Genomic DNA, 12,019 nt, shown 5'->3' with positions numbered 1-12,019 from the left:
CGAGGATTTTATAAAGTCGAGGTTCATCACAATCTCAACAGCATCATCTTCCTCGGGGCGGCGTGAAATTAAACAGACATGCATATTACAGCGGGCCCGAGAGGAGCGCTTCAATTTTCCCCACAGTGGTTGCCATCTGAAGAAATGAATTAAACGCTGCTTGAATTAGAATCAAATTACGGTCCAGATCTCAGCAGGCCCAGAGGCGGCATGTGGTCAACAGTCGGTACGGGAGGGTTCTGCGGCGCCTTGTCATTCTGTCTCGCTGTGGCCCAGAAACACTCCAGAATGAAGAGAAGAACGACTCTTTGACACTAAACACACTGTGCATATCCTTTTCACATGCCTCTAAAGACATAAAGAAGTAAAGGGACTCTTTTTTAACATACAAGCAGAACACCAAGTCTGTGACGAGGAGGACGAATGCACTTACAGAGATATTTCACTGTAACATGAAACTTCTGAGATTACACCTCACCTTCATGCCAGGATAAACAGAACATTATACGGGATCATACACCTTTCTGATACTGCAGCCAAAGTGGTGTCCTGGTGCTCCACACCTCTGGCCTATATTTACACACTTAGAGGTCTAATGATGACAAATTAGTGCCACAAAGTTTCTCAATGACTCCCAATAATAACCTCAGCTGGTAGCCGGTAAAACATGCTGCAATATGACTGTGTTCTCCCTAGAGGCAAATGTGGACATCAAAGTATGTCCAGTAAAAGTGCTGATTTTTTCAATATCGCTGCCCTTCAAATACTGTCCATATGATGCAGTCGTCATTTTTTAGGCTGTACGCTCACATTAAAATTAAAAAAGCAATGGGCCCGTTGCATGTCCTTAAACAGCTGAATTGTTCTCTTCTGTGATCTTGTGTATGTCAGGTAACCATTGGCTGAACACACATGCACGCTTCTCCTAATTAGGATAGAGGGACACGCCCATTTTATGCCCATATAAAGACATGAGACTGCAGGGCAATGTGCAAACACAGTAGTCCCACTACATATGACACCAAAGAAGAAGACTTTTCTACTTTTAGCACCAGTAGTGTTGCTTTTTAGGCCATAAACTGAGGCTGAATTTAGGTGTAGATGAGGCAGGTAAGCTTCCCATCAGGCAGAAGGGAGAATTGACACAGCCCTGCTCATACTGTGGATGTCCTTGCAGATTATCAGGAACATTGGAAAATAATCTGTCAAGAAAATCACAAAGTCCACACCTTTGAGGCAGAGAAAGGGGTGGATGTGGTGAGTAAGCATGACCTTGGGTACCATATGGGTGGGTAGTAGGGTAGCCACAGGGCCTCGAAAACTGTGTATCGCCAGGGGTGAAAAGGCCCAGAAATAAAAAGAGATGCCTGGTAAAAGTCTGTGGCTCATTGGGTTCCTGATATGCTTTTCGGCTGGTTTAACACTGGACCATTTTACCCAATTTGAAAGCCTATCAAAAATGACTATTTGTCCAGTTAATCTTTAGACGTTTGGTGTCAGAACGGTTTCCTATTAAAACATTTTACACAAAATAACACAGCATAACCTATAGGTCATAGATGTGTTATTTCTGAGACTCTAACAATGAAGCTCCTTCCACTTCCACATCTACTGTGCAGCTCAGAGGATGGCATGCTACATAAATATGATGGTTTTTGAAGTTTTTGACGAGTGTCCCGTACTCGAACACAGTTAGGGTTAGGGTTATGACCACAGTTGTGTTCATGTCTTTCAGGGCCTCAGACCACCTCTCCATGAGACTGATCAAATGAATCAGACTTTGAGGTCAGGTGGACTTGAATAAGGGTCCGTGATGTGAAACCACTTAAAGAGAAACAATCAGAGCTGCTGTGACATAGAGCCTCTTTAGAGATCATGCATGTTTCTTCTGAAGATTATTCGACACCGATTACAACCCCGTCACTAAACTGCCAGCTGAAGTCATTTACTGAAGCATTTCCAAAACTTTTGGACCAATTAGAAACTTCTCTTCAAAAACCTAAATCAGGCCACAGTGGTCCCTTTTTATGAGCCTGGCTTGCTGCACAGAGCATTTTCTGATGCTTGATAAACAGATGGTATTATTTTTTCTTCCACTTTAATGTCAGATGTTGGCTGTAGGTTCTGGAAACAACTTCCCTCCACTGGAAGATGAGAAGATGTGTATTATTGTTCTTGCATCCATGTTGGGATAACATGCATTGACAGACGACACACAATAGTTGCTGTAAAAAGAACATGGGCACTGAAGAGTTAACTCTTCTGGTGTCTAGGTGGATGTTCCCGTTTAATAGAGAGTCTAGCTGACACTGAGGTGAGCAGGTAATGACTGAATTTTCATCTCAGACTGAAATATTCTACCAGAGTTCATGTTATGGTCCTTTAGCCTCCACATTTGAGTGCGATGAAGTTATTTCCTGGGAAGCCATTAGCTGGAAAATGAAAAGATTCTCATTTAAGCTCTGCACTCAAGGTTCAAGGTCTCTGTGACTTTGTAAAGGAATTCAGAGCTTCAGAGAAAACCACAGAGTAACATTCATGATGAGAGTACAGCCCAGTGTCTTTGTTGACTCCTGTTTACCCCGTCATCAACATCCATGATGGGTCGTCGAACACTTAGCGCTAGGTGTGGATGCTCAGACTGCATCTGGGATTGATATTGGTTTGGTGGTGCAGACATTTATGCATACTGGCAGAAGTGAAGAACCGGCCCATCAGCAGATGTAATCTGTGGTTATCCACCAGTAAGAATAAAGCATGGCTTCCTGCATCAGTCCAGCCTTGCTAGAGCGTATTAGTGATGAGCAAAGAGTCTTAAGGCACCCAGCCTGGTTACATTTAGCTTTGAATTGAGTTGGCATTTTAATCTAACCATCATACTACCAGATAGTATACCTTAATATTCTTTTAAAGCATGTTTATCACAAAATGAGGGAGAAAAGCAGTTAAAAAAGGCACTGCGACCCTCTTAGCTCATGGCTAGGTATCCTTACATGTTATGTGCAGCAAAGCCACTGGCAGTAAAATCAATGAGGGCAAATTAGCCTTGAGCTGAGAGATTAGTGGTGCCCAGACTAGTCACACTGGTTTAATTCATTAACTTTCATTAAAACCAGTAGACCATGAGGTTTACTTACTACAGTATCACGGTTTCCTTCAGAGGATGTTTATGGAGCGCAGATTGCCTTTTGTCCCATTGACGTGGGTAGCCTGGGTTCAATCATGTCATTCTCTTCTCTCACCCCTCTTTCCAACATACAGCTGTGTATTAGGGCCATGCTATTAAATCAAGATAAAGAGGTGCCTTTAATTTTAATGAATTTTTGAGTTTACAAACTTGTAAATTTATGAGGAAAAATGGCTAATTTTCAATTCTAAAGTGTACTAAATTTGGACTTTTTATCCTCTAAAATTTAAATTTTATAAAGTCCTTAATTTACAACATCCTAAAGTTTTATATTCATAAGAAACTAAACTGAAAACAGCGGTTACACAGCCCCAGTTTCCATAAATGACTCTTTTAATTCCTGATGATAATAATAATGTGGTGATAAAGTGGTAGGTGCATGTTCTTCACCAATCATGACACAGCACGTCAGCAACAAGACCAGTGATGGAGAACATGACAGCCACAGGATGATGTAGCTGATATAGTGGGTATGATCTCACTGTTAAAGACGTAAAATTCTGGACTTAGACCTTTAGAAAGTTTTTCACCTCTTTCCTGGCTGAGTTTAATTTGGGACAGGCAAAAATGGGGGCTGGTGATGTCACTGTCACAGAATGGGGAGTTAACCCTGCCCCCTTAATGCTAAAATGATATAAAATCACAGAGCAGTTCTTCTCAGTACAGTCTGTTGTTAGCTGATGTTACTGCCCAGGGGCAGAGCTAGGGATTTTGGGCCCACAGAAAGAATATTACACAGGCCCCCCCCTTAACCGGCTAGCCAAGCAACAAATTTTGCATCATTTTTTTTTACAAGTATATATGCATTTTAATGTATTTTTAAAGCATAATTTCCTCATTATGAGCAATACTTTTACTATGCTTGAACTGAATTTACTTGCATTATTTCATAGCACTGGACTACACCATTTGGATTTTTTCAGGGAGGAGCAGCGGCCCCTGGACTGATTCATTTTGTCGCTTTTGATTCAATAATGACACTAATTACTAAGAAAAAATAGATAAAAACACATTTTTCATTGCAGGCTCCTCAAGGGCCCCTCCCTACTGTGAGCCCAGGTAATCAGTACCCTTTTTCCCCCCGGTGCTACGCCCCTTGTCACTGCCTTTTCTGAAAGTTAACAGTTGGTTGTTTTTTGTTTGTTGTGAGGTAAATTTGCCAGATCAGCCACAGTGGCCCACTGATCATTTAAAGCATGTGTGAGTGCTTTCCTCTAGTCAGAATGCAACATTTTTAAAAGAGGATTGTATTTCTCCAGAGTGGGCATGGCTTCAGCTCAGATTTTAAATGCCTCGTTTTCATGATTTTGAGGCTTAATTTTATAAATTTAACAGTGTTTTATCTGACTGAAATTTGACCTGGGGCTTCATAGCACAGTCACCTGGCTGTCATACAACAAACCTGAATACAGATTTATTTTCACTTTACAGGGTCTTTAAACGATAATATGTTGACTAGACTAAAATATATCTGGCAGTCTGGACCCCTCAGCGTTCCAACCTCTCACCCTGACATGTCATAAACATGCATGTAAAAGTAATGGTGATGCATTATTTAGTTGTTGGGTGCTTGATATATTGAAACATCTCCTTATTTCATGACAAGAAGCGAGGCTGGATGGATGTAGATAAGCCACAGCACACCAGAGCTACAGAAAGGTTGTTGTTTGCATAAGAGGTGTGTTAAGTAAGTCCTGATCACTGAGTTTTATTGTTAATACCAAGCTCTAAAGTGCAGTCAGCTTGGTGTCTAACCAACCAGCATGGATGTTAATGCAGAATGTAAACAGGATCTGGAACTTTTGCATGAACTCCTCCATAATGTTCAGTCTGCTTCATGTGTGCTGCAGCTAGGGTTTCTTTTCCGTCTGGCTGCTGCTCGCCGTGTTGGAGGGGGTGGTCGTTGTTGGGAAGTCAGGGTAGACGAGGAAGCCGGTGAAGGTGATGTACTTGGCGTGGTTGCTGTAGGCCCCGAAGCCGTCTCTCTGATGTGAATAAAGCCAGACTGTGTCTCCTGGTTTCAGCGCCAGCATCAGACTCTGACTCTGCAGAGCTTTCTCGCCCTGGCTGTCGTCGTAGATCATCGCCTGCACCTCCAGGCGGTTCTTCATCAGCTTCACCGACAGCGTCTTCTGTGGCAGCTTGCCTACGTTGAAGGAGAAGTAGTAGGCGCCCGGTACGCGGCAGGTGAACACACCTTCTGTCACGTTAAAGTCCTCTCCGATGTTGACGAAGGCGGTGTCGAAGCTTACCGGCTGGTGCTGCGGCAGACCCACTTGGTCGACTCCCACAATGCTTTGGGTGCGCCCGACAGAGAAGGCAGATCTCTGGTCATCCTCATCATCCTCCTCTTCCTCTTCGTCATCTGTTTGTTGCACCGTCTCCTCCTGCGTACCTCTTGTTACTGCTCTGTCGTGCTCCGCGCCCTGGTTATCCTCTGACATGGGGTTGTTCTTTTGCAAGGGCTGCTGGGAGTTAGAGTCAAGGTGGTGCTGGTGGTGATGCGTCTGGTAGCCGTAGGTGTCGGGGTAGATGAGGTAGCCGTTAAAGGTGGTGTAGTGCCCGGTGTTGCTGTAGAGCGCGTAGCGAGGGTCACCGTGCAGACGGAGCCAGACGGTGTCACCAAAGTCCAGCTGCAGCATCACGCTCTGACTCTGCACCTGAAGAGGAAAGAGATTTGATCAACAGAGCTGATCCAGGTCGCTCTACACCAAACATAATCCCATCATCACACAGAGCCTTGTTCAGAGGAATGCTGGGTTTAATCTGCTCACAACAACAACAACACAAACACTTTGAGATAAGAAACAAAGGCTTTATGATACAGTGGGTGAGCTCTGACATGATTAGAGACCTCTGTTAACATTTCCTCAGAGTCTGGATCATTCCTGGAACACGTTCTATTTATTTCAATCTGAAGCAGAAGTCTGGAGTTCAGCAATCACTGATGTTTGTTATTTTGTTTAAGGCTGGCTACATCAGATGATTTCCATATCTTCACCAATTAAAAAAACATGGGACAGCACAGACATGAGAATGCTCGGAGAGAGAGGGAGGGAGGGAGAAAAAGCACTATCAGCAACTCTTTATCCGTGCATGCACTGGCACATACATGGCTTATACAGCTCATTCAGAAAGTATTCAGACCCCCTTCACTTAGACGGGTTTTAGTAAGAGAGGTGACCAAGAACCTGATGTTTAGGTCTGACTGAGCTCCAGAGATCCTGTGTGGAGATGGGACACAGATCCAGAAGGACAACCGTCACTGCAGCTCTCCACTGATCTGGGCTTAAATCAGAGTGGCTAGACAGAAGCCTCTCCTCAGTGCAAAACACACAAAAGTTCATTTGGAGTTTGCAAAAACACACCTGAAGGACTCTAAGACTACGAGTAACAAGATTCTCTGCTCTGATGTTACCAAGATTGAACAGTTTGACCCCATTTCTAAATCTGGAGGAAACCAGGCACCGCTCTAACCTGACAGACCAGATGGATTTGTTTCAGATGCCCATCACCTCCCATGGACAGCGCTTAGGAAAGGGCAGAGCCTTTGCAAAAAAAAAAAAAAACACTCGAAGGTTGACTGGATGAATGTTCTGTCACATCTTTACGGGCCAATCAGAGCAGCAAAACACAAGACGTCGTAGGTGTGCGCCGCTATCGAGGAGTAATCAGTAAACTGATAAAACTGACACTTTAGCAGCATCCACGCTAATCTCTTCCGCCATAATTGAACCGGCCTCTTGCCGCTGTTTGTTTACGTCACGACTCCACCTCACCCGAAAGTCAGCCCCTTGACGCTGATTGGTCCTGTCACTTTCTAACCGGGCCCAATTTTGCTCAGATGGGAGCTTTGCAAGATGGATTTGCCAGTGAGAAACACAGAAAACCGGCGTATCCATCTGCTTTGCAAGGTTAGCACCACTCATCACCTTCCCAACAGTGATGCAAGGAGGAGGCAGCATCATGCTGAGGGGGTGTATTTCAGCAGGGACTGGGAAAGCTAAATGGAGAAAAGTCCAGAGATATCCTCAATGAACACCTGTTCAACAGCACTCAGACTGGGCCAGGATTCACCTTCCAGCATGACAATGACGCTAAGACCACAGTGAAGACAACACAGGAGGCTAAGGGACGACTGTGAATGTCCTAGAGGGGCAGAGCCCTGACTTAGAACATATCAAACATCTCTGGAGAGAGATGAAAATGGCTGTCCCTGATGGTCCCCATCCAACCTGACTGAGCTTAGGAGGATTTGCAAAGAATGGCAGGAAATCCCCCAATCCAGGTGTGCAAGGGTTGTTGGGTCATATTCAAAAATACGTGAGGCTGTAATTGCTGTCAAAGATGCTTCAACTATGTACTGATTAAAGGGTCTGAGTCAATCTGATATTTTAGTTTTTCAATTTTGTATGTTTTTCCGCTGGTTTGGCTCAATCTGCTGTAAGTGGAGTGGTGCGGTAGCCACGGTAGGCACCAGAAATAGGCCTGGTGTCTACCTCATGCGGACTGGACTGGCACTTCTTGGATGCAATAAAGACGGACTGGAGCTTGTGCTGTGGATTTTTGAAGATTGACTGGATAGGAAGTGATTTACTCTGCAGTCAATTCACACTGCACAGACAGACTATGTGGAATTTGGAGTAAGCCTGTGTTCTTATGTTGGTGGCTGCTTGCTGACATTGGAGCCTGCATGCTAATACTGAGGGGTGCTTACTTATGCTTGAAACTGGATGCTAACATTGGGAGCTGTGTAGATATGGCAGAGGCTCTGATGGCTTTATGCTTACATCCAAGCCTCCTTGCTGAAACTGGGGCCTGCATTCATATTTTGTGGCCTGTGCCCTCATGTTGCTCACTTGAAATGATGCCCTGGTATCCTTGGAATTTATGGTGCTCAATGTCTAAATTGCTTTTTCTGTGACTGCATTTCATTTAGCTTCTTGTCAAAAGCCTCCTGTAAGGGGTGCAGGGTTCAGGGTGCAACCACAGTCCGAGTGCTTTATTTGCACCCCATGCACGAGTGTAGCCTGGGTTCAAGATCTGCCTGTGGCTCCTTTCTCGCCCTCACTTTCTCATCCCTGATACCAGTTCTAACCACTGTCCTCCTCTATCAGTAAAGGCATTAAAAGCCCTAAATTATATATTAATGAGCACGTCTTTGAAAATTACACCCCATGGCCATGAAGCATCACCTCAAATCATAGAAAACCCAGACGTTTTTAACAGTCATAGTCGTATTTCCTCTTGTTTTTTGCTCCCTCCTCAATCAGTCCCCAGTCCCTACTAACTAAAATATCTCCATCACATCCCACTCATTACTGACTTTAGCTAAGCAGATCATTTATTTCTGGCTCAAGTTTTTCATGCTCCCTCTCCCTGAACCCCTCAGCTGCCCCCCAGTGAAGGACCACCTCACACTGGTCTAGAGAGAATCTGCCTTAACTCACAGATATGCGTTTTATAAAGTGGGATGAAACCAGGTCACTAAAGTCCATGTAACCGTACTCCATAACTCTGCTGTTAAAAAGGAGTTTGATGACGGAGGACAAAGCAGATGCCACATACATTTCACACCCTCAGGTAGGATCAATTCAAGCTTTAAATTGTGTTTTCATGGGATTTATTTACAACAGACACATGAAGATCAGAACTGCTCTGATTGGCTGATCAGAGCTTCAGATAGAAACTCCCAGAGGAGTGAGGCCTACCTTCCTCTCCTCTCCGGCGTTCTCCTCGTACACAATGGCCTGCACCTCGTTTCTGTTCTTCATCAGCATCACTGACAGGTCTTTGTGAGGAAACTTTCCCACTGTGAAGGAGAAGTAGTACGCACCGGGGATACGACAGTGAAACATGCCTGCTTTGGGGTCGAAATCCCCGCCGATGTTGACATAAACCGCGTCAAAGGTCACGGTCATCTTTGGCCCGCCCTCCATGCTGTTAGTGCGAGCCACAGAGAAAGCTGAGCGTAGCTCCACTTCATCCTGCAGACGGGCGAAACCCCACACATCACCGACATGATTCAGGCACAGCAGGCCAATCAGCACGCTCGCTGGGAGCAGCATTGTATCTGCAGAGACATAAAAAAAGGAGAGTTAACACTAGAAGTGCTGTAGATCTCTATATACCTAAAACAGCCAAAGGGTCAAATTTACCTGTCATTAAAGTGCCGTGATTTTTATAAATAGCACAGATCAAGAACTGTTAATTCACCATTGACATTGAACAGCTTATTAACCACAGATAGCGAACTAGATCACTGTTGGAAGATGATCCATTACATAGAAAATCGTCTTTTTACTGATTGCTCATCCCGAAACTTCCTCATCACCGGATTCTAAAAGCACTGAGATTACCTTTTGACATTTATCAGTGGTAAATGTCTTTCTTTTTTTCCTGTTGTATCCATGTTGAAGGTTGATATTTTGACTCCTGATTACGCAGTGCTGCAAAAGATAGATGGTATTTCCATTGCACCATCTATTTACTACCTCTGCCAAGGAGGTTATGGGATTGGGTGGGTTTGTTTGTTTGTTTGTTAGTTAGTTTGTTTGTTAGCAACATAACTCAAAAAGTCATGGATGGATTTTCATGAAATTTTCAGGAAATGTCAGAAATGGATTAAAGAAGAACTGATTAGATTTTGGGAATGATCCAAATCACTGTCTGGATCCAGGAAATTTTTAAAAGGATTCTTTACTATTGGGAGATAGGGCTAATGGTGGAGGTCTGCGCTGTTACCACTTTACACCAGGAGATGGCAGACATGAGTAACTTCAATCCCAGCAGCATTTTTTGGTGTGTTTCAATTCAAAGTTTTGGAGTTTATAGAGTTTGAAAGACACACTCCTGGATGAGGAGACGAGTTGGAGCGTAACAGAGAGAAAGACAGCGAATTGTAACGAGAATACTCACAATGCTGAGAGGAATAGAGGAATATTCACCCTCTGCCATGACTTTCAGTCGTCTGGTGAGACCATGGGTACTTCACCCATCACAGTCCACACGTAGCGAAGCCAATGCTTTACCTCACGTGTCTCCACCCCTCAGGGAGGAAGTCATTGGCGAATTAGATTTTGGGAGTGATCACCTGGATCCAGGAATGTTTTTAAAGGATTCTTCACTATTGGGAGATAGGGCTAATGGTGGAGGTCTGTGCTCTCTGAGTGCTTTTCTAGTTGCTTTTGTGAAATAAAACAGGGGGAAAAATCAAAGCTTTATTATGGGGTAAAATTGACCTGCATGGTGGTTCTAGATATAAATGTGTGTTAAAAAATTTGGGTTTTTGCAAAGATTTTTTTTAATGACACCAGGTGCTATAAAACATACTTTTAGGAAAAGTCAAAGACTGACAGTCTTTAAAACTGTATACACATCAAGTAAGATACAATTAAAGATCAGCCTTAGGTAAATTTGACCCATTGACAGTTCTAGTGTTAAAGCCTCGTGGGGAGGATCCATAGTAGCCAGCAGGATGTTATGAGTGAAAATGGCTCTGATTAGTGGGAATGAATGTCTTCTGGTGGTGTTTCTAGGTCTCTGTGACATTTCTAACTGTTTCATTAAAAATGTGTGCTGCTTCATAAGCTCTCAGAGTCAGATTCCTCCTGGGGGAGACATTAGGGCTAATTTAATCTAATCTAACATCATTTCATCCATCAGTGCTCTTTTCTGGTCGTTACAGATCAGAGTGTCTCAAAAAATACAATAAAATTCAGAAACCTTTCACTGGTCTTTCCCCTGACTTTTGCAGCAGTTCTTTTAGGTAATGCAGCTTTATGATGTCCAACTACTGTGCCAACACCATCAGAGCATTTATGCATTAATTCTCCGGTAGAATAGTGGAGAAAGGCAGGATGTGGGATGAGAAAAGGGAATGAGAAAGCCTTATTCAGACTAAAGATTCAATGAGACCATTTTAGTTTGTTACAGGTGACAGTTGCAGCTCGATTCACGTTGGCTGACTTTGTTCATTGTGATCCAGTTTATCAATCATGGTCGATATAATTTGGCTTTTATGACAAAAAAATATTCACAAAAAACCCTCTTAATGTTAAAGTGAAAAAAAAAAAGATTTTCTACAAAGTGATGTCACGTGATGTTCAGTGCTCTGGAAATGGTTTTGTATGCATCCCCTGGCTTTTCAAAAACCTTTTCTCTGGCATTTTGGATAGTTTTTGGTCAATCAGATGTATTTAAAGGGGCCACATTATGCCAAAATCACTTAAAAAATCACACAAAATCATGCAAAATCACACAAAAATATGTGCTCCTAGCCTGTTCACAATCCCCTCATGTACCAGAAAATCCCCCCCAAAAATGCCTGCTGAAACAAGCCGTTCTCAGATTTTGTTCTCATGATGTCATGTGGGGAGTTAGCCCCGCCCCCAGGTGTGGTTGGCCCTCCCCGTTTGGGAGAAAGCTCCGCCCTTCTCTCCTGATCCTTCTCTCAACTGCCAGCTGTGAGGAAGATCAGTAGAGCCACATCCATTCCCTGAGAGGGGCGGAGTCAGACAGCTTAGTAACACTTAAAGCTACAGAAACAGTTTGTTCTGAGCAGAGCTGAAACAGAGGGTTTTTAAAACATACAAAAATCCAATACAGGAGTGTTTTTTCAGCAATAAATGTCACAGGCATGTTTTGGGGTCCTCTGAGACCAATATAAACTTGTCCCCTTTAATAAGAAAAATAATAGAGCATGGGCCTAAGGCAGTACATAAGGTGTAACAAAACGGTGAAACAGGATGCATGTTTTATAGATTCTCAAAGACAGTTTGTCACAATTGTTTCCCCAGGCACACATCCACGACCCACTGAAAAGGCCTTCGT

General features: G+C 43.5%; 1 protein-coding gene across 1 annotated transcript in view; it reads right to left on the bottom strand.

Annotated features, from left to right (window-relative positions):
* Positions 1-4,430: 4,430 nt before the first annotated feature.
* c1qtnf4 (C1q and TNF related 4) overlaps positions 4,431-12,019 on the bottom strand; it is a 50,781-nt gene continuing 43,192 nt past the window's right edge. The window contains exons 2-3 of the mRNA XM_041794700.1: positions 8,899-9,260; positions 4,431-5,847 (exon numbers count right to left, since the gene is read on the bottom strand). Coding sequence (XP_041650634.1) covers positions 5,038-5,847; positions 8,899-9,255 — 1,167 coding nt within the window. The 5' untranslated portion in view covers positions 9,256-9,260 and the 3' untranslated portion in view covers positions 4,431-5,037. The remainder of the gene's footprint in view (positions 5,848-8,898; positions 9,261-12,019) is intronic.

Source organism: Cheilinus undulatus, linkage group 1 (assembly GCF_018320785.1).
Source record: "Cheilinus undulatus linkage group 1, ASM1832078v1, whole genome shotgun sequence".
NCBI lineage: Eukaryota > Metazoa > Chordata > Actinopteri > Labriformes > Labridae > Cheilinus > Cheilinus undulatus.
Note: the sequence above shows the minus strand (reverse complement) of the source record. Positions and strands in the feature narration are given on the sequence as shown.